The sequence below is a fragment of the Durio zibethinus genome, chromosome 10 (genome assembly GCF_047325235.1).
Source record: "Durio zibethinus cultivar Kanyao isolate XHJ-2024 chromosome 10, ASM4732523v1, whole genome shotgun sequence".
In the NCBI taxonomy this organism is placed as follows: Eukaryota; Viridiplantae; Streptophyta; class Magnoliopsida; order Malvales; family Malvaceae; genus Durio; species Durio zibethinus.
The window spans coordinates 7,781,165-7,807,473 of NC_143171.1; the positions used below are offsets into that span (position 1 = coordinate 7,781,165).

The window sequence follows — 26,309 nt, forward strand, 5'->3', positions numbered from 1 at the left end:
CAAGATCATCGTTTTATCAAATATTTCATAAATTTATAAATCAATGTCAAAATATGTCACTTCATAAATCATTGTAAAATATGCTATCATTCAAATATCATAATCAAACCAAATCATGGATCAATCATTAAAAATCATCATAAATCATCATTATCATTCAAATCGTTAGCTACGGTCACTGCTGTAACCCGTAACATTGGCCGTATCGACAATTTCATTCTCATGATCATTGCTAACTATTATAACCCGTTAGTCAGGGCTTATGCTAACTACTATTACCCGTTAACCAGGGTCGTATGATCATGTCTTTGCTAAATACTATTACCCGTTAGCCAGGGTCGTAGAACTAGTTCTGGTGTCGATGATCCCACTTCCCATGAATGTAAAAACATAGCCATCACAAAATCATTCTTTAAACATAAATCATTTTCTCATTTCATTCATAAGCATGATCCATCATTTATATAGAGAAACACAAAATAATCATATGCTTGATCCTATTTTCATACATCGAAAATAATAAAATAAAATATTCACTCATTTAGAAACATACATATATACATATTTGAAAACAAGCAAAGTGTGTGAGATTCTACTTACCTCCATTCGATTCCACCACTTAGTTTTTCCCCCCAAAATAATTAATGGCCTATCCAAGATCATTTCAACAGATCAGAATTTAATCAGCCCTTTTTGAGACCATTTATACAAAAATCAACTAAGTTACACAAAGGGTTAACTTAACTAATTAATACTGGCAGCTTGACCTCTTTTCATTAAAACAATCATATCTCAATATATCCATATCAGAATTGTGATCTGTTTAATGCGTTATAAACTAGACTTGACAACCTTTCTAACCATATATGGTCTGTCTCGTGATTCTTTGTGGATTAATTATAACAATTTTTGTAATCCACATCATGTGCTGCTGCCTGACAGCCTGTATACCTTTTCATAAAAATTACGTATTTATTCATAGGTAACTCCAAATTCAATTCCGCTTGTTTCATTGGAAAGTAGACTCAATAAGCTTTCCAAAAAAAATGGCTTAATCTATAAATCCTTGTATACAAATTAAGAAGAATTTCGTAATTCAACCCTGATGCTGTTGTCTTACAGCCTGCATATCCTTAAGTTAAAATCAGACAACTCTTCATAGAAAACTCAGATTTGACTTTCGTTTGTTTCATTAGAAACTAGATTCAACATGCTTTCCAATGATATATAATAATCATAGCAATAATCTATCCATTAATGCAAAATTCTATTTTAATTCATTATTACAAATCATAACATCTCATCCAAAAATAGAATTTTTCCTTCAATCTTTAAAAACTCAAATCCTTACTTTCAGCCTTCAAACTCCATTCAATAATCATCAATAAATCTTAAGAACATGAAATAAACAAAGCCCAGTAATTTACCCAAATAGATCATCAAGATTAATGAAGGATTTCATGATTTTTCTTAGTTTTTCTCTCAAAACTTCAACTCCAAATAATAACAATCAACTTGATATTTCTTTTCAAATAAAAAGAGGGCATGTACTAACCTTTAAGGGATTAACTTGATTGTAGCCTTTGATTGTGAATCTCCAACTTGATTTTTCATATTCTCTAACCCTAAGAAAGATGAAGAAGAAGAACTCTATTTTCTTTCTGTTTCACGATAGTTAAATTTTCTTTCATCTAATACTTCAGCCCTTTTTCTTTTACTAAATAATGTCTTAATAAACTAATGGGCTTTAGTATTAGTTTAGCCCAATTATTATTTGGGCTGGGGTATTACACTTATAAAGATACTTCTTATAGAGCATTAGGATTGCTTGAAGGTGATTATGAGTGACAAGAAACGTTACGTGAAGTATATCTATGGGCTACTAAACATCAACTATGTGATCTATTTGTTACAATTCTTTTGTTTTGTGAAGTTACAAAACCAAATGAGTTATGAAACAAGAATTGAGCGCTGCTCTCTAAAGACATTTCATATTGACAAAGAATGGCATATAGACGACCAGACCTAAATTTGACTCATGAGCAATTACAGAACTATACTTTGTTTGAGATCGAAAAGATAATGAAACAAAATAAAAGATCATTAAAAGAGTTTAAAACTATTCCTTGCCCTAATTTTGTGTCAGTTGTTTATGAACGCAATTTTTTAGTTTTGAAAAAAATGAGTTATGATAAAGATGCATTATTACAAGATATAATAACCTATATGATGAACTCAATAGTGAACAAAAAGCTGTATATGATGCTGTTATATATTCTGTGGACAATGTTAATGGTAGATTTTTTGTTTTGTTTATGAAAGTAAAGGTATTGGAAAGACATTTTTATGGAGAATAATTATTTCTAAGATCTGATCTCAAGGTAATATTGTTATTACAATTGCATATTTAGGTATTGTTGCTTTATTATTGCCTGGAGGGAGAATAGCACATTTTAGATTTAAAATTCCTATAAAGTTAGACAAAGACTCATGTTGTGATGTAAAGCAAGGCAGTCCACTTGAGGAATTACTTTGCAGGGGAACTTTGATCATATGTGATGAAATTCCAATGGTACATAGACATATATTTGAAGCTATTGATCGTATGTTACGAGATATTATGCATTCCAAGGATCTTAATTCTGAACAAAATATTTTTGGAAGAAAAACAATGATATTACGAGGTGATTTTAGGTAAATATTACCAGTGGTTCCTTGAAGTAGCAGAAGTGACATTGTAGCCACTACAATTTCTAGATCTGAAATTTAGAAACATTGTCAAATATTTACTCTCTCTATTAATATGAGATTGAAAAATCAATCATACAGCTTAATATTAGACTTTAGCCAATGGTTATTAAACTTAGGTAATGGTAGGTTGCCTTTAGTTGGACCAAGTGAAAGTACAAATTCAATATGGATTAATATTCTTGATGAGTTTTTAATTCTACATGGGAATGATTTAATAAGGTAAATTATTGATTGTACATATCCTAATTTAGAAAATACATTCAATAATCCATCTTATTTGAAAGATCAAGCTATATTAGCACCAACTAATGAAGTAGTTGATAAAGTCAATACTTAAATACTTTCAAAGCTTTCTGGTGAAGTAAAAAAATATCTCAGTGCTGATAGGATTTCACCTGCCTTAGCTAATGTTGAAAAACAATCTATTTTATATCCTCAAGAATTCTTGAATTCACTTAAGTTTCCTGAAGTACCTAATCATGAAATTAATTTGAAAGTTGGGGTTCCTATTATTCTTTTACACAACATAAATCAAAGCGTTGGTCTTTGCAATGGTACTAGATTGGTTGTCACAAAATTAGGCTCTAAGGTAATTGAAATTGAGACAATAACTAGGACTAATGTGGGGAGTTGGTTGTTCATCTCTTGAGTGAAAATGTCTCTTTCAAAATCAAAATGGTTGTTCACTCTAACACAAAGATAGTTTCCAATCAAAGTTTGTTTTGCAATGACCATAAACAAGAGTCAAGGACAAACATTTGAAAATGTCGACGTATACTTGCCAAAATCGATTTTCACTCATAGCTACTTATATGTAGCTACTTCCAGAGTAACATCACCAGAGGGATTAAAATTTTTAATTGAAAACAATGATCATGATATTCATTCGTGCACAAATAATGTTGTATACACTGAGGTGTTTGATGATGCTTTCCAAAGGTGACACACTTGATTTAATATTTAATTATTTAATATATGCATATATTACAAAATTTGTGTATTTTTATTCTAATTATATTTAATATTTAAATAATTCAAAATTTTCATTCTTTTCTTATAGAGCATAATGCAAGGTTACCAATACTTAGACATATTTCAATAATTGGAAACCAATGGAAGGTTAAAGTAAGAATCACTCGAATGTGGGATGTTTTGAATTTTAATAAGAATGGAGAAGTTATAGGTTTGGGAATGATTCTATTAAATGAAAATGTGAGAGCTTTATTTACCTTAATTTGTATATAATATATTATTCATTTTATATATCTCTAATAAAATTATTCAATAAACATTTTTGTTTTTTTTTTTATAGGATGATCACATTCATGTAGTGGCATTCAAAAATTTAGCAGACAAGTATTGTACACTACTGATGGAAGGAAATGTTTATATAATTCAGAATTTCAAAGTTTGCAATGTGTCTGGCTCCTATCAAACTGTGAAAAACGATTTGATGATCTACTTCAAACCCAATACATTTGTCAAGATTGTTAATACTTCAAATAGTTCACTTAAGTTGTTTAAATTTGAGTTTATGGAGTTTGATGCTGTTCAATCACGTTATCGTGATATAACATATTTGATAGGTCCATTGACTTCAACTTTATATAATTCTTTTTAATTTTACATTTTATATTAATTTGACTAATTATGCTTTAAAACTATTTGATTCTTAAAGATGTTATTAGAAAATTGAGCAAGATAAGTTCAATCGTGAATCAAGATATTCGAGGTGAAAAAATAAATAAAAGGGTATTAGAAATAAAAAAATGCAAGTTATGCATTGGGAAATACTTAATTAGATAATGCATATTTGAAATTAATTATTTAACTAACTATTTTGATTTTTTTCTCGTAATGGAAACTCAATGGAAATTACTCTTTGGGGTGGAGTTGCATATCAACTTAATGATAGTATTTTAGTAAACAATAATGAAACTATCATATTGGTTGTGACGTCCACCATTGTCAAACAATTTAGAGGTAAGTAAAAAAAACTATATTTTAATTAATTTAGTTTTAATCCCAATTATTTAAACAATGTTTCTTATATTGAATATTTAATTTAGGTAAATACAATTTGTCATCTACGTCAACAACAAAGGTATACAAAAACTTGGATATACCTCAAGCTACTATAATTCTAAATATATACTTACATATTTATCAATAGTAGATATAAAGTTATGTAAAAAATATTGAAGCACAAAAAGGATATAATGCATCTTACAAAATATATATTTATAATTTTCGATGCAAAATACAATGAAATTGTTGGTGATTTTCAAGTCCAAGAGTATCTAACACCAATAAAAGAAACCATATCTTCCAAAGAAATGTTATTTGCAAATAAGAGATCGATAGCTAATATTTATCATGTCATGAATAACAATTCATGCAAGGTAAGAAATATAGACTTTAGTAATTAAATATATTTCAATTTAAATATATATTGTATTATAATTAAGAAAAATACTTTTTATTTTTATTACCAACAGAAGAAAAAGTTCACCTGTCAAGGTACTATAATGCAAATCGACATGAGGTATGGATGGTATTATTTGTCATGTGCAGTGCATAGAAAAAATGTGTTAGAAGTTGATAGAAGTTATGCTTGCAAGGATTGTGTATATCAAACCCAACTTCCAATTGTAAGGTATCATTAAATTCCATCATCATTATTTGTCAATTTAAACAAAATTTACTGAGATATTTTTAAATAAGTAACTTTTAAAACATAATCGTTTGGATATTTACTTCTTTTTTTTTCATTTTTTTTCAATTGAAGGTAAGTTTGATTATTATTAATATTCCTTCATAGGTACAAGTTAATTGTCAATATATCGAACGAACTTGGCAATGCACCATTTGTCTTTTTTTATGGAAAAGCTAATCGAATTTTAGAGTATACAGCTGAACAATTGTTTCAAATGAAAAATAAGGTTACATCAAATTCAAAATAATTTTCTAAATTTGTATTAATATTAATGTTATTTAATTAAATTTCTATAAAACTCATTCACAAAGAAGATGGAGATGCCAAAGTGGAAAAAATATTGAAAGAGTTGATAGGCCGTTCATATATTTTTGAAGTAAAACTCAATGATTACAATATTTTTCATGAAAGTTCAAGATTGACTGTTACACATGTTCATGAGATACTTTACACAAAAAAAGTCAATATTTGCTTGAAAAAATACAAAAGGTAAGTAGTTTAATACATTTCATTAAAACTTTTTGCCAATAATTTTCTTAAATCATTGTTTATAATTTAATACTATTATTTAAAATTTAAAACTATTTCATTTTAGTTTTTACAAGAACATAATTCCGTATTAGATGTCAACTTCAAAACAGTTGAAAGGGACAAAGATTTGAAAAGTCATATAGATGCTAAAGATTATGATATTACTGAACTCCTACAAAAAAAAATATGTACACGGGAGTAAGTTATCACGTATATTATTTAAACATTTAAAATCATTATTTCTCTTAAACAAATAAAACTTATCTTAAAATTACATAAATTTGTAGGTATACAAAAATGATAAAAGAAGCTCGAGATCATACAAATTGAATAAAGTTCATTTAAAGTGATAAGACTTTTAGTTTTTATTTTAATATTTTGTTGGCATAATTAATAATATTTTTTACAATATCTTCTAGATATTTTTTCTACCTCCAATATTATTTATCATATATCTTAAAGTTTATTAATTTGTTAATTAAAATTTTTATTTTTATTATGATTTGATATTTTAATTGTAATATTTATATCTTATATATATTTTGAACATGTTAATAATTTAATAATATTAATTTATATTTTTATTTAAATTTAAATAAAATAAAAATAATTTGTGCATCGCACAGAAAACAAACTAGTTAATTATAATAATTTGAGATCAATTTTTTATTTTTTAAAATTTTTTTCTCACCACTATTTCTTATGGGACGACAATATCTATGACTTTCTTGTTTGGAGCCGTAACTAATGCTTTCAAACACTTGCTTTTACATTACTTATTGAATACTTGGAAACTTGTTGAGAATTTTGCTGGAAAATTGAATAAGAAATCTTTTTGATGTAATAGCTAACATGAGAAGAACATGGAGCTAGAAACATTGCATTTACCATGTCATGTTGTTCGATGGTGTGGGCTTAAAGTTGAAGCTTTAAATTTACATCCTTCTTTTCTTGGCATTTTGAAAAAGAAATCTTTTGGTTTGTATAAATGAATGGCAGAATTTGGAGCTTGATCTTAGGCTTTTGGTGGGAAGTCTTAGTTCTTAAGGGCAGGTACTTCTGATCCTAACTTCTTGGTCCTGAAAATTAGTTTTAAATCAACATCATTGACACAGAGGGAATAGAGAATGTAGTATACATAAGGATGCTCTCATTCTAAAAGTTTGGCCACCCACTGGCCCACTGGCAACTAAGCAATGGCCACTAATCATGTTTAATTAGCTCATAAAAGCCTTATTGATTTCGATATTAACAAACCTTTGCCAAACTAAAATCTTGTTAGCATGAATGTGGTAATTATAGCCACAAGAAACATGCCTACTGAATAACCCCTCAAAAGTCAGAAACCCAAATGACTAGGCAGCCTAACTCAAACAAATTTCAGCAAATAAAAAACCACAAATTTCACATACAACAAGTCGTCTACCCTCTGTACCAGCATATTAAAAGCTTAAAATCATAATCTTCATTGTCCATGGTAACAACAGCATTGAAGTTCATTGCACCAACTTCTAAGAATCAAATATATTCGAAATAAGAAAGCTTTAATTTGCATCTTTAGCACGACAACATTGTTTATTACAATTTACAAGTATTCAGCCATGATCTTATAGCATCAGCTTGATGAGTGAAGTTCAATTTCCTGTCAAACATTCTGCCTTCCAAGACTGCAACGTTATAATAGGTGCTGATGCAATGTTTCTTTAGGAGCCATTTTGAAAGAATTATCGTAATACAAGAATAACAAATGGATTATAGTACTCGGAGGGTTCATGCCTGTTTAACAAGTGCAAAACATTCTTTCAAAAAATATAATGGCTTTTCCCACATTGAAAACATCTAAAAGAAAATGAAAAATGAGAGCCAAGGAAAGAAGATCAGAGCTACTGAGATGGCCATAGCCTATAGCATCTACTCGGTTGCAAATCTACGTATTTTCAGTGCTTTAACAGTTGGTTTAATTCAGATTATTTAGAAGTCCAAAGCTCATATCGTTTTGATGGAAGATTCAAAATTTTTCAAGAGTTCAGGAAGTTTTTATCATTATTTGTTAGAGACTGTCACTTGCTTATTTCTGATTGTTAGAATATGATTTGAAAGATTAATGAAGATATAATCAGAAGAAAAATGTTTCATATCCGATATTAGAGAAATTTTATGTATAAAATTTGTTAGCATTAAGGAGGCTATAGACCTAACTGAAACTTCAACCTTTCATATATTAAAAATGCAACCAAACTTATTTTTTAAGACAATTTTTATTTTTTAGTGTAAAATGAGATACACGGAAATTGAGAAATTGGATAGAGGAAAATGAGAAATCAAAACCGGGCGCACGGCTTGGACATTGCCACAACTCCTCAAGTTACAACAGCCACATAACTCGCGGGCTTAGAATCTTAGCCGCTAAAACCAACTCTTAAAATTAAAAAAATCCCCTTTGCCTTTGGCAACTCCTCTTTCTTTGACTACCTGTTTTTTTTTTTTTTGTTAGTCAGGGTTTGAGAACTATTCTTGAAGAAGTAAAATGTGTTCTTCATTTGCAGCAGTCTCACCTTCAGTGAGAACTAAGTTCTTAAACCCAATCTCTAACACGTTTCCTGCTCCTTCCAGAATCTATCGTCAGCCAAGTAAACTAATCTTCAACTTGTTATTCCTTTACTGTGGTTTACTTTTATTTTTGAAAACTATACTTTATCGTTCTATGTCTGCCATTCACTTGAAGGAAACAAATGCGAGATGAGCAGAAGGGGTTTTGCTTTAAAGGGAATTGTGGCGTCTGGTGTCTCAGTCATGGGCTCTTCCTTGACTAGTGAACCTGTTCAAGGTCAGTTTTTAACTATTAGCCTATTAGTTCTTGTTGTTCTATCATCTTTATCCATCCATCCTATCGTTTATTTGTTTCTCAAAACTGGAATTACTTTTGTTGTTTCCCGGAATCTGGGTAACTAACGATATTAGTAAAAGGTGAGTTGGTGACAGATTTCAAGATAGTTTGGCCCTACAAAATACTTTTACCAGAGATTTTGTGATAACTTCTGTCTTAGAGTAGGACCAAGCTATTGCTGAAGCATAACTAGGTTTTGTTCACATAGGGCAGTCTACGGATGAGACTGCAACCAAACTACATTTGCAAATATAGAATTCTTTTGGGAACAACAATTTTACTATATTTTTCACATTTCCTTTTGGTGAATTTTGGCATAACTGTTTCTGAACACTAGGTTCTTGCATTTGTGTAAATGGAACTTGTTTAAGTTGAATTTTTTTTCTATAGGAGTGGAGAGATTACCATTCAAGCCAGAGGGTTACAATTTCTGGACATGGCGTGGTCGGAAAATACATTATGTAGTACAAGGAGATGGGTTCCCAATTGTTCTTATTCACGGATTTGGTGCTTCTGCCTTCCATTGGAGGTTTGCCATCGTGTGCTCGTCTTTGTTTTAGGCTGTGTCCATGTCATAATTTTAAGCATGCAGACATTTATCCTGTTTTCTCTTGGTTCCCAAAATTGCAAACTATTCTAGAGACCTGCCTCGATTCCACATGAATCGGTTGCAGATATGCTTAATTAGTAGCTCATTTGAGGATTTAACATAAATGATTTCATGGTTACTGAAAAAAAATAGAAGATATTATTCAAAATTCTTGCCTGTACTAATTCTCCTTTGGAGAGCATGGTATTGTCCCAAGAAGCTAGCATGAAAATATATATTCATTAACCCCACCCAAACTAGTTCTGGATTAGTTTTCAGTTAACTGTAACTAGTGTACCTTTTAATTTAAATTTTAATAGCAGTTTCTGGTGAAACTGAAACAATGAGAATTAGAGGCTCAAAGCTGAAAATATTCATCGCATACTTGTTAATTTTGACTATTGTTATCTTCTGATAGTATTATGATCTCAGGTTCTAAGTCATATCTGCCTTAAATGCTCTTTCTGTGTTCCAAATTGCAGGTATAACATACCTGAATTGGCTAAAAGTTACAAAGTTTATGCCATAGACTTGCTAGGATTTGGATGGAGTGAGAAAGCAATTATTGAGTATAATGCAATGATATGGGGAGATCAAGTTGTTGATTTTTTGAAGGAGATAGTAAAAGAGCCAGCAGTTTTAATTGGAAACAGGTAGGAACCAAGAATAAGCAACAGTTTTCTCTTCTCTCCATGCCTGCTGCATCTATGATCAAATGATATGATAAAATAGAAGTTTAAATACTCAGGACTTTCAGCAATCACAACAAATGAATCTTAACATGCTATTGTCTGATATTCAAGGAACAAGCTGCAATTTGGTTTTTTGCTAGTAAAAATTCCTATATGCATGATTATATTATATGCTATACACATGAGTCTGAGTTACATCTTGAAACAAAGCTCTCATGATAGTTGGTGTAGTTTCCATGCTAAGAGCCTGATCTTCTCAAGCCACAATTCCAAATTTTGAATTAGGACAAAACTTATTGCTGTGAGTTTTACTTTCAATTTTGAATTTCTGGTTTTGTACTTGCAGTTACAAAGAAGTACAATGAGTTTCTTGGGCCAGAAAATCTGGTTTCAGCTTTACCAATATTTTATATATCTTCAAACAATCTATTAAGATTTCTAATTTTTATAAGATCAATGGTAACCCACTTGACTGCAGGGTTTTGTTTCATTATAGGATAGATACCCTTAGGATATTCATCCTTCGAGTCAGGGGTTTAGAGGCTTCTCATATTGGGTGCCCTTAATGCTGTATTTGAGAACTGAGACATATGCATCCCTTGAGAACTTGCTCCCCCTAATGCATAGCCTTCAAGCATGCCCTTCTCTACAAACGCTCAACTTCAGGTCTGCACTTTTGTCCATAAATTCATTGGCTCATTTCTTTGATTCCTTAGATGCTATAAGTTGTATTCTTGTATGCTGAGATCAATTAACTCGTTAAGTAAATCATGTATGAGATTATGCTGAGCCATCACATGCTAACCTCACCAGTCACCACTGATTTTATAACCTAATCCTTTCTTCTATTCTGTACATTACAGAAAATAGTTTATTCTTTCCTTTACTATCATTCTCTTTACCCATTAGCTGGATTACATCACCGGATATAGCTCTCATCACACTATCCAACCACCCTATGTACCAAGATTCACACCTAAAATCTCAAACTTCTACAAGGAAAAAGGCTAGCAGCCATTGGCTTTATTACGGGGTCTATAAAAATGGATTGTTTATAAGGTCTGTGCTATATATCCCTGTATCCTAGAAGATGGTGGTGTACTAACAGACCTCTAATGTATTTCTAAGGTGTTGAAGTCTTGCCATTTTCACAATTCATGTAGCAATTTATTTCTCTTTTGACACAACATACAAAGTAACAGTCTGTTATTCATGGTAAATTTCAGTCTTGGAGGATTTACTGCTTTGATTGCAGCAGTGGGGTTGCCTGAACAAGTGGTTGGACTCACATTACTGAATTCTGCTGGACAATTTGGAGACACAAAGGCTAAAACCACCAAATCTGAGGAAACATTCTTGCAGAAATTTATTCTAAAGCCATTGAAGGAAATTTTCCAGCGTGTAGTTCTTGGGATTTTGTTCTGGCAATCAAAGCAACCTACTCGTATTGAATCCGTCCTAAAAAAGGTATGTTACTTACTGTCATATTTAATTAGGCTCCCTTACAAAGTTTCTGAAATTTTGAATGTTTAGATTGTTTTTATGAGCTCAAAGTCTATCATAACCATACGTGTATCCTAAGACATTGCATCAGCAATATTCTATGGTTCCCTGAAGCCATCAAGCCACCGATAATAGTGCAGATTTAGCAATGTTTCTAACTGATTTTTCATGGGATGAGAAGGAGAATGGCTTTTCTCCATCTGTCATACTTTCACAGCATTCTACTATATTGAGGTTCTTGAAGTCAAGTTGTATCTATCATGCACTATGGTGATATTGTTTGAGATTTTATGCATATGATAGTCACTATCTTTTCATTACTGCAGTTGTATATCAATACCTCCAATGTGGACGATTATCTAGTGGAATCCATAAAAATACCAGCAGATGATCCCAATGCTGGAGAAGTGTACTATAGGTATGCATGTCTATGGACTCCCTGATTCTGTCCCAAAGATAATATATGCTTCAGGATGAGGATTCAATTATGTGAATACCTATCTAGACCTTTCAAAATGAAAGTGAGTACCGTACATCTTCAACAGCTTGTTCATCAATTCAGGGATTTAAAAAATGGCGTCTGTAAAATTAGCTGCTAACTCATAGTTCTGCATCTCTCTTTCTTTATTATCTTCCTATTCTAGTCTAACCCTACGTTCATTTTATTCTAATGTTGATTCTGCTGATCATCTACAGGTTAATGACACAGTTCATGTTGAATCAATCTGAGTACACTCTGGACAGTTTCTTGAGCAAGCTAACTTGCCCACTGCTGTTACTTTGGGGTGACTTAGACCCTTGGGTGGGTCCTGCCAAGGCTAACCGAATCAAAGAATTCTACCCAAACACAACTCTTGTAAACTTACAGGCAGGGCACTGTCCACATGATGAAGTTCCAGAGCTTGTTAATAAGGCTTTGGTGGACTGGTTGTCAACTCTGGCAGCAAAAGCTTCTCTCCAAACAGTGTGAAGATGTCCAGTTTTATGACATTGTTGCTCAACATGACTATTGGTTTACTTGTAATATAACTGTAAATCCATTGGTCGAAGTAAATTCTTGAAGCCACTATATTTTTCATATATATGCAAGATAGTTGGTCATTGTTTATCACTATTGGATTCATTTTTGTTCAGTGGCAGAAACAAATTATAGCAGACCACCATAAGTTTTTCTAGTTAACAGTAAAGAGAATGGAATGCTTATTTCCGATATAATGTCAATTCAAGGTTCTCTTGAGTTTAAAAGTTGGCTAAAATATGAATATATATATATATATATATATATATATATATCTGCTTTTGTCCTTTCTTCATTGGCCAGAAGTATATATAATAATTCGCATATTTATATTTGTTTATTTTGAATCAAATAAGTACAAATTATGAAAATTATTCAATCATAATTTATATCAATATGTTAAATATAAAATTAATTTTTTTAATTTTTTCTAACTTCATATGCAATTTTTATTAAAATTTTAAATCTTATTATTTCGTATTTTTTTCATATCATGTTTAAAATTATCATTTTTTTTTTTCATGAAGCAAGCTTTAATTTATAAGAAATACAAATTTAATTTTTCACATTTTAGCACCAGCATTAATCTAGTTTTTTTTTTTTTTTTTGAAATAAAAGCATCAATCTTGTTTAAGTATAACAAAAAGATAAACATATCAAATAGCCAAGAAGAGGGCCTGAACTGTCATCGTGTAAGGACAGACTAACAACACTTCCCTTCAAACTTTTTAATTAAAGGAAAGAAATCAAAATTCTATTTGTTTGGAACATCAGAAGATACGAGCTGAGAGTCACTAGCCTCCTTTTTTTCAAACTAAATCTCAGATTACCTCTTTTATATAGTTGACATGGCTGAGAAAAGCAAAATTTTGATAATTGGAGGCACCGGGTATATGGGCAAATTCATTGTGGAGGCAAGCACCAAACTGGGGCACCCCACTTTTGTATTGGTCAGGGAAAGGACGGTTTCTGATCCTGAAAAATCAAAGCTGATAGAGAGTTTCAAGGGCTCTGGAGTAACACTACTTTATGTATGTTCTTATACTTGGAGTGATTTCAATAGTTTAATGGAGCTGAAGTCTGGAAGTTTTGGTTATTGAGTTTTATGCTCTTTCCAATTTTGGTGCTTTGACAATTACCACAGGGTGATATCTATGATCATGAGAGCTTGTTAAGGGCAATCAAGCAAGTTGATGTTGTGATCTCCACGTTAGGCACACAACAGCTAGCAGATCAAGTAGGGATAATTGAAGCCATCAAAGAAGCTGGAAATGTCAAGGCATGCTGTTTCAGTTTTTTACTTCAATACTTCATCATTTTCTCTGGATTTTCGGTTGTTCTTTTGTTGAATTGAAGAAGCAATAGAGGTTAATTGTGATAATGAAATGATGGGTTTCAGAGATTCCTTCCATCAGAGTTTGGCATGGATGCAGATCGTGTCCATGCGGTGGAGCCAGCTGCAAGCATATTCAAGATCAAGGCTAAAATTCGAAAAGCAATTGAGGCAGAAGGTATTCCATACACTTATATCTCATCCAATGCCTTTGCAGGGCATTTCTTGCCAAACTTAATGCAGGAAAATGCCACCGTTCCTCCTAGGGACAAGGTAGTCATACTAGGAGATGGAATTCCCAAAGGTATGTGCACAAGCTTTGATCTTTCTTGAATAATTCTGACTTTCTTGTGCTTTAAATTGTACTTTGATTATGAGGGAATGGCTTCAACCTGTTGATGCAACTTATATTAGATCAATTACAGGGTTGCAGCTGATAGGGCTATGGTGTTTTTTCATGTTTCAGCTATTTTTGTCCAGGAAGATGACATAGCAACTTACGCTATTAAAGCAGCTGAAGATCCAAGAACCTTGAACAAGATTCTTTATATGAGGCCCCCTTCCAATGTTTTGTCTTTCAATGAAATAGTCTCCCTATGGGAGAGGAAACTTGGCAAGACCCTTGAAAAGAGCTATGTTCCGGAGGAACAACTTCTTCAGACCATTAACGGTAAAAACTCATACCAGTTGTTATATACTTTTTAGTCCATTTCCACTTATCAGATTATATAATTCAAAGTACTGGGAACTTCAAATTTGCCATCCAAAAAAAATAGTATATAAAACAAAAAATGGAGTTGGTGGCGATTGGCGAAATTAGTTTAAAATTGAAAGCTTTAAGTCAAAGTTAACCGTCCTAAATAAGTAAAATGCTAATGGCCAAAAAGACAAGGTACAATACCAACCTATCTGTTGTCATGATCTAGCTGTATTTGACAATTTAGGTTATTGGTTTCTTTTACTAATGGATGACAAGCTGAATTATCTAATAAATTTTGCTTGCATCCGAAGCCAAAGCGATTTAGCAGTTCCATGGGGTACAAACCAGAAATATTTTACTATATTATCATTTATCAGTGCTTCATTAGCATGATGATCCAGAATTTGGATTTTGAGTGCCCATATTCTACTAATTTAAAGTGTTTAGGCTCAATCAAATAGGTTTATGCATGAGTAAACTAAGGGCATAAAGTTTGTTGGACTTGACTGATTCTTTTATGGTTCACGGACTTCAGTAAATATAAAGATGCTAGCAGTACTCCCTAATCTGTCCTGCTTGGTTTTCTGCAGAGTCACCTACCCCCTGGAATTTCATTTTGTCGTTCGGCCATCCTATGTTGGTGAAGGGAGAGGCTTCAAATTTCGAGATAGAAGCTTGTTTTGGTGTGGAGGCATCTGAGCTTTATCCTGAAGTGAAATATACTACTGTTGATGAATACCTGCATCAGTTTGTCTAAAATGTTAGCAAACAACACAGCAAATGTGTATGCTTAACAAAAATATGTGGCCATGTTTAAAATAAAAACAATTAAATGTAACCATTTTCATGGAGATGAACAGCAGTTGTAGCTTGTCCTTTTTTTTTCTTTTTTGCATGTAGGCCTTGTTTATTCCACTTACCATATGCCTACATTACTAATTTAAACATAAAACTTTTGAACCCAATAGGTCAAGCAAACTTTCATTCCTGGAATTCTCTGTTGAATGTTGATAAAGCCAAATGTGTTATTGTTTCCAATGGTAACAAATGATTTCAGCAGTCTATAACAGATAGCTCCAACTGAAATGACATTTTCAGAGATTATTTTAACAATATAATGGGATAATTCTTTCTATTTCCCTCTGTCATCCAGAATTTTTAGTAAAAATCAGTTTGATAGCTGAATTTTAGTTTAGATTGTGGAATATACCTTCCGGTAGCACTAATATTGTCGGATTCTTCATTAGGTTTTATCTGAAACCCTAGATCGAACAAAACCATTCAGTGTCGAATGATATTTAAGCCTTGTTTGCAATCCAGATGACAATATTTCAAGAAAAATGTCATTTTGATGTTTCTGCAACACCTTGTTTTACAACTAAAGACAATCAACAATGCAGCCAAAAGTAGCTGACCTTGTTGTCCAAGTTCAAAAAGTCCAAAAAATAATGGCAGATGCTAAATTATGTTTTCTAAGAAGATTATCCAGGTTGATAGTTCAGCAAAGGAACAATTTTTCAGCAACTAAAGTCACTTTCACAATAAATGAATCAAATTTAAATGGGAAAAAAGGACAAGTAAGCAGCTATAGCTTCCAGGGAGAGAGAGAGGACATGCACTCAATAACAAGGACTTAAAAAACTTCTTTGTCCAGCACAAGCCGAGCAGGTAATGCAACTAAGAGGCAGAGAAGGACGAGACAAAAGCATCCTCGATGGAAGCTTAGAAATCACAGGAAACAAAGAGTATGGAAGTTGTGAAATTGCTGGAATAAAACCTTAACTGTCCACCCCAAAGGCCATACTCTTCACCGATGCATATGCTTTGTAACCATCGGATTCCTTAAATTTAATAAGCATAAAGCATCTTCATCCACGCTTCTTTGGATACATTTTTGCCGAATTCTTGTCCCTCCAAGATTTTTTTAACATTGTTTAAAAAGATTATAAGAAAAACAAGCTGGCTGAGAGTTTTGGTTGAGTTTCAGAAAAATGGAGAACTTGTCACGAAGCAACAAAGCTTCTCAGCCTCATTCCTCTGCTCCATTGAAGCAAAGGCGGAGTGGTTATGAGCCATCAGATACAGAGACTGAATGGCATGAAAGTCCCTGGCATGATCATAACCGGAAGATCGGGACATCCACTCTTGTATTGGCAGATAAAATTGAGTCCAATTTGCCAAGAAACATTAGCCCTTTGAAACTCGGCCGAAAACATTCTTCAAAGGTTGAATATGATAAAGGGTCTCCACCTAGAACCAGTCCTCTTCCAAGGAGACATAATAGTAGCAAGTCTCCTTACAAGACAAGGAGAGATGATGGTAGAAATATTAGCCCCTTGTCGAAGTCAAAATCCGATCGTTGGAGGCATGTATCTCCTTATAAACCTGGAAGAGAGGAGCATAAATTACATAATGAAATGGGAAATGGCGAGATTGCAGACTTAAACAGGAAGCAAGGCCGTAGAACTCCAACAAGAGATGAAGTGGGAACAATTGGGCAGCTTCTTGAGGCTGATAGAGGGAATGAAAATTCCAACTATAATCATCGATCAGAAACTGCACCACCAAGACAAAGATTTAGAGAGAAGGACCAACAGAACAATGTTGGTTATGATCAAGTGGAGCAAAGAGGGGAACGAACACTCTCTCCAATCTCAAGGAACATGATACGCAAGCAAAGAGAAGCTTCCCATGTGAAACTACAATCAGGAGATGAAATCAATGAAATGGTTGCCAATGAAAAGATTTCTAAAAGCCCTATATATAATGCTGCTATTTTTGAAAGCACAGAGTCCATTTCACCTGGTGATATCTTCTTTTCTCGTGATGCTGCAGCCTTGGCAATGGAAAAGAATGTCTTGCCAAATAATGGTAGCTTTGAAAATCATGTTCTTCCAAAGCCACCAATGTATGCCCAAAAAGATTCCACATCCCATCAACGAATGAGAGCTAATGGAAATGTTGATCCGAAAGCTCGATGGTCCAGCTTATCACGAACAACTATGACTTCTAGTTCAGCTGCTAGCAGACATAGTAGTGGTAAGCTTAGAACTGAAAGTAGTAAGATAAGTGATAATAGCGGGAGGAGTAGTAGTGTAAACTCAGGTAAGTTCACAGCCAATAGACTAAAGGGCCAAAGTGAGGCCTGGTTTGCTTGTGTGATGAGGAAAGGACCCTGCAGGACCTCAAAGAAATCACCAGAAAAGCAAGCCTTTGATGAGGCCTTTTTCATTGCGAAGGCATTTGTTGTTGAAAAACTGAGGCAATTTTGGGCTGATAAATATCAACCAACTTCTTTGAATGGATTCACCTGTCACAAACAAGAAGCTGAGCTTCTGAAGCAACTTGTAAGTCCTTTACCCTAGAGTCTTTTGTTCCTTATCTGATTTCTCATCCACTGAATATGCTGCAATCATGTTTTAATTTGTGATGCAATTCATTCCATAGACAGAAAAATTATTGTAAAGTTCTTCCCTTATGGTTTGTTGCACCTTCCAGGTATCACATGAGAGCTATCCTCATATATTGTTCAAAGGACCATCTGGTTCTGGGAAAAGAGCACTAACAATGGCTTTCCTGCGAGAAATATACGGCGACTCTAGTTGGAATGTGTGCCTCTGGCCACACAAAAAAATACTAGATTGTTTTTGACATTTTAAAATTTGTTAGATTTAGGCTGACTCTAGTCTTTTCTTTTTCCATTTTGTACAGGTATCTCATGAATTAAAACAATTCCAGGTGCAGGTATTGTATAATTTCTTTATGCGAATTTCTCAACATGTTAGAGAAATATTAAATAAAGCCTTAAAGTTCATACTCTGACTTCAAATTCTATGACCATTAGATATCTAAATGTGTCCTGTTCTTGAAAGCTATATATATCTAATTAGAATTTGAAATTTCTGACCAATTAAATGTGTAATTTTAGTAGAACATATGAATGAAATCTAACGTTTCACAGATTTAGATTTTTTTGTTTTTAAAAAAAAAAGACGCCGCAGCCTGGTAATAGAGGAAAGGGTTGCGGATACCTAAAACGAATTAAACTAAGCTCCAGCTTCACAGATTTAGAGTTTGACATCTAGTGATTTGAATCTGGACAGGAGAAAAGGCCAATGCAAGTTATTGTTCCACTTGCTTCCAGTACTCATCATGTGGAGCTTAATGTAAACTTGGAAACAAATGCTAGATATGCATTAATGGGATTAGTCAAAGAAATAAGCACCAATTATACAATTACCCCTGAAACCAGTACTGCTAATCTCAAGGCAGATTACAAAGGTTTAATTCTTTTTTTTTTCTTTAATATGTACAAGCAAACTTCCTCTTGAACAGTTTAAAGCAATCAACTTAAAGCTAATAAGGTTCTGTGTTTATTTCAGTTATAGTTCTTTATAATGTTGACAAGGCACCAGAGAGTATGCATCACTTGATAAAATGGATTATGGACTGTTATTCAGATTCGTGTAAATTCATACTCTGCTGTGAAGATGGCAAAGACATCCTAGAATCAGTAAAGAATCGCTGCAAAGTTATAAAAGTAGATGCCCCAGGAACTCATGAAGTAAGCATTCCTATAATTTTTGCAGTGTAACTCATTTCTTTTCACAGTTGAATGTATATGGAAATCGTATTATGTCAACATATCTTGATTGCTTTCATTTTGCACAATGACTTGCTTACTGTTACCCTTTCCAAGCTCCTCAAGGTGGAACCTGCGGCCTCTATTTTCGCCATTTTGAGGTTTAGTGCTTGTATTGTAGTAACATTATAATTCAATCCTTGATGGCTAGGGATGAATGCAAAGTGACTTCCCTTTCTTGATTTTCATGCAAAAAGATGGGACCAATACCAGTCATGGAGAGATGTCATGAATAAACTATTTGTAATAATGAATCTTTTGGCCAATTGGGGCATAAAAAATGTTGTGTAGGATTGACCAGATAACTTGCTTGCCAAGTGCTTACATGTAATCATGTTACCGACTGTTACTTTGCAGATCATGGAGGTACTTATTCAGATTGCAAGGAAGGAGGAGTTTGATCTCTCCATGAACTTCGCTGCTAAAATTGCTGCCAAATCAAAGCAAAACCTGAGAAAAGCAATCATGGCTCTTGAAGCCTGCAAAGCACACAAGTAAGAACTTGAAGCAAATCTCCCTAAATTTCCAATAAATTTATAGAACCCATTTCCCCACCCACCCCATAAAAAGACCGCAAACCATATTTGTTCTTAAGATGTGATGCTCTGCCAATGCAGCTATCCTTTTGCTGATGATCAACCAATTCCACTTGGATGGGAAGAGGTCTTGATAGAGCTTACATCAGAAATTCTGGCCGATCCATCACATAATAAGTAAGTTTTTTAGCTTTTCCTTCTTTCGTTTTTTTTTCCCCTTCTTTCTTTCCACCTCAAGAATGAAGACGGAAAGAAATATGGTCCTTCAAACTATACAAACCTCGAAATGTTCTCTTGCTTATATGGAAAAACAGAAGTGACATTCCGCATATATGATTTTGTCAGATTATACATAATACGGGGAAAGATTCAAAAGCTTCTTGCGGGTTTTGTTCATCCTAAACTGATCCTTCTGGTGATGAATTTGAAACCTTAGAATTATTCAATCATAAATTTACCAACAATCCCGTTTTTCTGATATAGTTGTTTTCCCAACCTGCAGAAGCTGGTAGAACAATTTCTTAAGCAAGTTGAAGCTGGTTTAAAAAGGGAACTTTGTTATTGGCATGCTTATTATGTAAGTTCTGTCCTGCCCTTGTTACTTTTTCTGCAGGCAGTCAAAAGTAACTCGAGTTTATTGTTACAGGACAAGAGGCTCCCAACGGGAACAAGTGCCCTGTTGAAATTAGAAGGTAATATGAAAATGCCGAGGTTCAAACTTTGTCATTTCTTACGATGCTTCTACATTGGTCTTAAATTTTGAGAAAAATACTCAGTTTCCGCCTTTTTTTTCTTTTTCAGAGTTCGTGGCCAAGTTTATAGGCATATATTCGAAGAGTTCCTATAATGTGTAATACTTCTGCTGAACTATACTTTTGTTCAAATCATTTTGTTGCAGTAGATACTGGCTTTTTCAGAATAGGAATTTCTGTTGCAAAGATTGGTCATAATCCTGCTGGTATTGTTGTAGAAATATGTTATCAAAAATGGATTGGACAAGAACAATGGAGCTCAATTGTCAGACAGAAGCATATTAGACTTGTATCAATGAATGAAATGCTGTTCCAATTTTGGATCTACTTCAAGGGCGTTTTGGTGAAAATATTTCATGATAGTTTGATAGTTTGAGGGAAGGTTTTTGGAAGTTAAAACCTCATCAAGTCATCCTTAAAACATTAGTGTGACTATAAGTCACAATTAGATTGAACCTAGGTCCCCAAACTCAAACTTTGGGCATATGCTACATTTCGACCAAATGCTGAGTAATCTGGTTCCTTCAAGATTGTGCCACAACTGGAAAAAAAACTGTCCAACACCCAATCCACTACAATGTTAGAGAGAAAAGCATGGATGGAAGAATAGAAAGAAAAAAAAAATGTCCCAAGATATATGTATTTGGGCTATATTTTTCACCCAGTATGACCACACAATAAGAAAATAGCATCCCCAGTGCAGATAAAAGTAGTTAACTAAATACATGAGAACCCATAGTAAAACCTTCATGTTGGCTATACATTTTGCCTAGTGTTACCATATAACAAGAAAATATCATCAGTCAGGATAGGTAACAGTGTTCAACTACATACATGAGAACCCCAGAATAAAACTTAACAGTCTATCCAAAAAGCTTCTAATCTTTAATATCCGCTTGTTCTATGTTGATTCCAGAATAATTAAAAGCAGGAAAACAAGCTTATCATCCAAATTTCACTTTTCACAATCACTTTTCAGTCTCTTCGTGTACCACTACTACTTGCAGACTTCTTATCAGCATACCTCTGTCAAAAGGAAAAGATATTACATCATAAGTTCCAAGACGAAAGGAATAAATCTCCCTTATTGCAGGATCCACAAAAACAATTGAAAAACTGAAAGTAAAGAAACTTATTTAGGTCATTCAACTAATACCTGTTTTCCAATATCGAAGGGGATATATTTGTATTTGATCATGAGAAGAATTTGCCGTTTCATTGTGAGGAAAAATAGAAAAATCCAGTAGCACAACAATATTGGCCAGAAAACAGGTACATCCAACATGGAGAAGAAAGTCAATACAAATGCCACAAGAAAAGCCTTTGTGATAGCATACCTGAAACCATGAATGAAAATCTAGTGAAAATATGCTTCAAAATAGTGTATAACGAAAAAGTACAGAACTCAACAACTTAAAAACTTACGATAAATGGCATAAGTTAAAATCAGGCTACAAGTTCATAAGAACACGCATCAAATCAAACCAACCAAGAGAAACAACATCAAAAACCCTTTAAGCATATGCAGTAAGCTAGCTCAAACAGTATGAAAAGACTTGTCTTAAGCTAAAGTTTTACACACAATTATAACAGAAAGCTATTAGATGTCGGATCAAAACATATCCAGTTCCGACAATCAACCACCGATAATCTCACTTCTAAAAAAAGCTCTTGGAAAACCATAGCTACCAATATCTTCATGTTTATACAAAACAGCTAAGTTCACCATAAAAGCTTGTTCTAAGTGATATGGGAAAGTTGCCCCAACTAACAACCGAATAGGCTGACATGTAACATTGCAAATTTAATAAGACATTGCATCTGATTTGCTAAGCCTTCAGCTGGCACGGTAAGAAATTCCATGCAATAATAATTTCTCCTCTAAAAAAGATTAAAACGGAAATTTTCCAATATAATCTTAATTGGGGTAAATGAAAGGAAACTATTAACATGTAACAAATAGCAAAATCAGAAATTACCAGAACTTGAATTCAGGTAAGCGACGAATAAAAGGCTTGAATTCATCAGAACCTTTAGTTGGCAATGAAGCCACATCCAAAGCTTCAAGCTCAGGGTCAACTTTGGGAGATAAAAATCCAATCAATAGATTCAATATGTAAATCCCCAAACCGTATGAAATTACATAAAACCCTTGAACGTAGTAAACCCGTAAAGCGTACATCATCCCCACCACCAATGTTCCTAGCCATCTTTGTTTCGTATGCGGCGTTGACCTATCGAGAAAATATTGAAATATCCTCGAAAATTCACTGTTCCATTTCGCTATTGGCGTCGCACCTCCATCACTTTCCGATCCCTCCATAACAAAAAAAAAAAAAAAAAAAAGTTAGTAATTGGCCGAAAAAGTTTGAGGGATGGGGCAGTAAGGATTTCCAGTTAAAATCAGGTAAAGAAGAAGGTTAATTTAAGGTTTTGGCTTTTCAGCAAAGTTTCATTGATTCTCTGGTTCTCAATTTTCTTTCTTTTTTTTTTTTTTTTTTTTTTTTTTTTTGCAGAGAAGTGAAATAAGTGCGCAAAAAGAAAATTATTTTCTATATGGATAAGGCGATGAGCTACGTGGCTGTCAAAGTGGAAGCCAAGGAGAGGAAATTGCTGTGGTTTGTGGGCCTTGAGGGCCTCCAAGCCCGTTTCTTCGTTCGTTTCAAATATAAAATAATAATACAATATGAATACAATAAAAAAATATAAAAATAACATAATTTAAAATTTAAATAATAATTATATATGAGTTTAATAAAATTAAAAAAATATTTGTTATATTTTCACATCAATATAAATTATAATACATAATTTTCACATAAAATATAATAAAAATATATAAATTTTAATATTTTATACAACACAAAATCAATACACGGATCTTAAAGTTTTTATTTAGGAAACAAATTTTCTTAGGTATTAATTATTTAAAAAATATATTCTTAATTAGTAAACGATTGAATTAAAACAGATTTTTTTTGCCAGTTAATTAAAACTAACAATTGAAACTATTAAATTGATAAATTTTGTTAAATTTATACATAACAAAAAAAGAAATAACTCAAAAATATTTATCAAAATGAAAATTTGATCTAATTTGGTGTTGTGTTTTGGCAAAAGGGTAAAAAGGTCTTTGAATACATATTTAATAATCTTTTAAATTTTTATAGTCTTATTATAATCAATTAAGCTCTCAAATATCTATTTTCATCAATTAAATTCTTACTAGATGAAGATTAGTTAACTATCAATACTAATTTTCATTTAATAAATGGTTCAATTGGGATAAAAATAAATGTTTAAGAAGGTGTTTGATTTGTAGATTTTTAAATTTTGAGAGAAAAAGTGATTTTAAAAGAAAGTGATATTAAAGAGAATGTGTGATTTTTTAGTTTTATTCACATAAAAAATGTTTGTATTAGGTTTAGAGAAATTTAAGATTATCTAATAAAATCTTTTACTATATTGTCTTTGATTACACGTGAATAATACGATACATTCATAACACATTATACGGGAATCAAACATTATTTTAGTTGAAATGAAAGAATTTTTGAAATTTTTTTTTTTCATAATTTCAACAAAAATAATTTTACAATCCTAATTACTATCCTTATGTTAATTGTCTCTATACAAAGAAAATACGCAGATTAATCTTCACAATAAGATCTACGTACAGGGTTGGAAAGGGGTGATAAATCCCTTCCTAGTGGTATTCCCCTAAAACAAATTTTATAAATAATAATATTAAGTAAATGCATTTTAGATTTTATATATAATAATATTAAAAATATTTTTTTATTTAAACTTTTGTTATAAGTAATAATATCTATTACGAATTTTGTCTTAAAAATGAATTTTTTTTAAAATTTTTGAATTTTGATAAAAAGGTTTTAATATCCAATGTATTTTTTATTTTAAAAACACGATCTTTATTAAAATTTCAAATTTTTAAAAATAAAATTTCAACATCCACTATATTTTTATCTTTAAAATGAAAATTTTGTTAAAAATTTTAAAATTTGAAAAATAAAATTTTAATATTCATTACGTTTTTTATCTTAAAAACACAAATTTTGTTAAATTCCATAATTTTGAAAATAAAGTTTCAACATCAACTATGTTTTTTATCTTAAAAATGCATTCTTTGTTAAAATTTTAAAATTTTGAAAATGAAATTTCAACATCCACTACTTTTTTTTTAATAAAAAACATTGTCTATATTCAAATTTCATAATTTCAAAAATAATGTTTCAAAATCTATTTTTTTTAAAATGTAATTTTTGTTAAAATTCAAGAATTTCAAAAATAAAGTTTCAACATCCACTATATTTCTTATCTTAAAAACTTGGTTTTTGTTAAATTTTAAATTTTTGAAAATAAACTTTCAATATCCACTACATTCTTATTTTAAAAATGAGATCTTTGTTAAAATTTCATAATTTTAAAAATAAAGTTTCAACATACATTAGTTTCAATTGAATTAATTTTATATTTTAAAAAAAAAATTTAAATATAGTTATTATCAAGTGTCAAAGAATTAGACTTGAAATATTATATGAGTATCAGTTTGGATCTCGATTTATTATATAATTTTTTTTATATTGAATGATAAAATAAATCATAAAAACAATTTATCCATAACAAATTTGAGATAAATTTTACATCCCATCAAGAATTTTAAAAAACCTCATGGATAAGAGAGTTTATGATTCAAGGCTATTTCCCTTGTTCATGACATTATTGGAAATCTTAAAAAACTCTAGAAAATCACGTTACAAGAACCAAATATAGTAATCACATTACAAAAAAGTAAAATTCTTGGGAGGAATATTAATTTCTTAGCCAAACATCCCCTAAAGGTTCAATTAAATGCAATAAATATTAGAGGTTTAAATAAATATTAAATTTTTGCTCAAAAGTTTTATTGACTCTTTTACCTATTTATTTATACAGTCAATTTTTAGTATTAGTTTTAAAGATCCAAACTGACTGAAGAAAAAGACTTTTTTACCTTTTTAAATTTTTTACTTTTTTAATAATTTTATTTTATCAAATTGATAAAACTGAAAAGAAACAACTTTAGCCACTTTCTATCAGTCTTCAACATTTCGAGACATTTCTTCAATCTTCACACCCCTCATCATTATCCCTTTCACCCAACCACACTTCGACTCTCCATCAGACGCCAGTGAACCTCTCATCAGTTAACTTTGAGACTCTCAAGCTCAAACTTTCCTCACACTTTGCCTTTTGGTCTTTCCAATGCTTCGCTTCACACTCCGCCTGTCTCTGGTTCACCCCATATTTGTAAGTTCGGCACGACTATCAATAACACCATTGCTCCACCAGACCTCAAGTCTAAAAATTTATCAAAAGTCTGTTGGTTTTGCCCTTTGTATTTTCTATGAACAATAAAACAAGAAATGAGTTTTATTTCCTTCATTTACTTGTTAATGATGGTGATATTTAAGTTAAAGACTCTGTGGTCCAAATGAGTTGAATTCAATGCGTAACTCCTTTGTACATGGACGGTGGCCAATCACAAAAATAAGTCTAAGAAACTAAAGAAAAAGTGTGGGATTCTATTTGTTTTATTGAGATTTTTTTTATTATTATTATTATAATTTTTTTGAGTTATTTGTTTGCATAATGAGTA

The 26,309-nt window shown here is 31.9% G+C and overlaps 4 protein-coding genes across 4 annotated transcripts; 3 read left to right on the forward strand and 1 right to left on the reverse strand.

The window, feature by feature from the left end:
• The first annotated feature begins 8,246 nt into the window (after positions 1–8,246).
• LOC111292159 (alpha/beta-Hydrolases superfamily protein) lies at positions 8,247–12,780 on the forward strand. The gene is made up of 7 exons (XM_022884400.2): positions 8,247–8,628; positions 8,724–8,825; positions 9,276–9,414; positions 9,957–10,127; positions 11,393–11,633; positions 11,996–12,087; positions 12,366–12,780. Exons 1-7 carry the CDS (start codon positions 8,526–8,528, stop codon positions 12,637–12,639), a joined length of 1,122 nt encoding a protein of 373 aa, XP_022740135.2. The 5' UTR covers positions 8,247–8,525; the 3' UTR covers positions 12,640–12,780.
• A 569-nt stretch (positions 12,781–13,349) lies between these two features.
• Positions 13,350–15,598, forward strand: LOC111292033 (eugenol synthase 1-like). The gene is made up of 5 exons (XM_022884211.2): positions 13,350–13,718; positions 13,832–13,966; positions 14,087–14,324; positions 14,487–14,690; positions 15,311–15,598. The coding sequence occupies exons 1-5, from the start codon at positions 13,536–13,538 to the stop codon at positions 15,475–15,477; spliced, it is 927 nt and encodes a 308-aa protein (XP_022739946.1). The 5' UTR covers positions 13,350–13,535; the 3' UTR covers positions 15,478–15,598.
• Positions 15,599–16,529: 931 nt separating this feature from the next.
• On the forward strand, positions 16,530–20,977 carry LOC111292901 (uncharacterized). Its single transcript, XM_089766659.1, has 11 exons — positions 16,530–18,067; positions 18,219–18,329; positions 18,432–18,464; positions 18,824–19,001; positions 19,103–19,284; positions 19,720–19,856; positions 19,980–20,075; positions 20,244–20,313; positions 20,401–20,475; positions 20,545–20,590; positions 20,700–20,977. The coding sequence occupies exons 1-11, from the start codon at positions 16,712–16,714 to the stop codon at positions 20,750–20,752; spliced, it is 2,337 nt and encodes a 778-aa protein (XP_089622785.1). The 5' UTR covers positions 16,530–16,711; the 3' UTR covers positions 20,753–20,977.
• A 286-nt stretch (positions 20,978–21,263) lies between these two features.
• LOC111292902 (protein RER1B-like) lies at positions 21,264–23,185 on the reverse strand. Its single transcript, XM_022885527.2, has 3 exons — positions 22,630–23,185; positions 21,807–21,987; positions 21,264–21,676 (listed from the first exon to the last, which is right to left on the reverse strand). The coding sequence occupies exons 1-3, from the start codon at positions 22,971–22,973 to the stop codon at positions 21,626–21,628; spliced, it is 576 nt and encodes a 191-aa protein (XP_022741262.1). The 5' UTR covers positions 22,974–23,185; the 3' UTR covers positions 21,264–21,625.
• Between the last annotated feature and the right edge of the window lie 3,124 nt (positions 23,186–26,309).

Excerpts from the sequence above, each read along its gene's own strand:
- LOC111292159 (XM_022884400.2), top strand. The coding sequence starts at position 8,526 with ATGTGTTCTTCATTTGCAGCAGTCTCACCTTCAGTGAGAACTAAGTTC. Across the intron at positions 8,826-9,275 it reads GACTAGTGAACCTGTTCAAG|GAGTGGAGAGATTACCATTC; the intron begins GTCAGTTTTTAA and ends TTTTTTCTATAG. Across the intron at positions 11,634-11,995 it reads TTGAATCCGTCCTAAAAAAG|TTGTATATCAATACCTCCAA; the intron begins GTATGTTACTTA and ends TCATTACTGCAG.
- LOC111292033 (XM_022884211.2), top strand. The coding sequence starts at position 13,536 with ATGGCTGAGAAAAGCAAAATTTTGATAATTGGAGGCACCGGGTATATG. Across the intron at positions 13,967-14,086 it reads AAGAAGCTGGAAATGTCAAG|AGATTCCTTCCATCAGAGTT; the intron begins GCATGCTGTTTC and ends GATGGGTTTCAG. Across the intron at positions 14,325-14,486 it reads AGGAGATGGAATTCCCAAAG|CTATTTTTGTCCAGGAAGAT; the intron begins GTATGTGCACAA and ends TTCATGTTTCAG.
- LOC111292901 (XM_089766659.1), top strand. The coding sequence starts at position 16,712 with ATGGAGAACTTGTCACGAAGCAACAAAGCTTCTCAGCCTCATTCCTCT. Across the intron at positions 20,314-20,400 it reads ATCCTAAACTGATCCTTCTG|AAGCTGGTAGAACAATTTCT; the intron begins GTGATGAATTTG and ends CCCAACCTGCAG. Across the intron at positions 20,591-20,699 it reads TGCCCTGTTGAAATTAGAAG|AGTTCGTGGCCAAGTTTATA; the intron begins GTAATATGAAAA and ends TTTCTTTTTCAG.
- LOC111292902 (XM_022885527.2), bottom strand. The coding sequence starts at position 22,973 with ATGGAGGGATCGGAAAGTGATGGAGGTGCGACGCCAATAGCGAAATGG. Across the intron at positions 21,988-22,629 it reads TTACCTGAATTCAAGTTCTG|GTATGCTATCACAAAGGCTT; the intron begins GTAATTTCTGAT and ends TCATGGTTTCAG. Across the intron at positions 21,677-21,806 it reads CCTTCGATATTGGAAAACAG|AGGTATGCTGATAAGAAGTC; the intron begins GTATTAGTTGAA and ends TCCTTTTGACAG.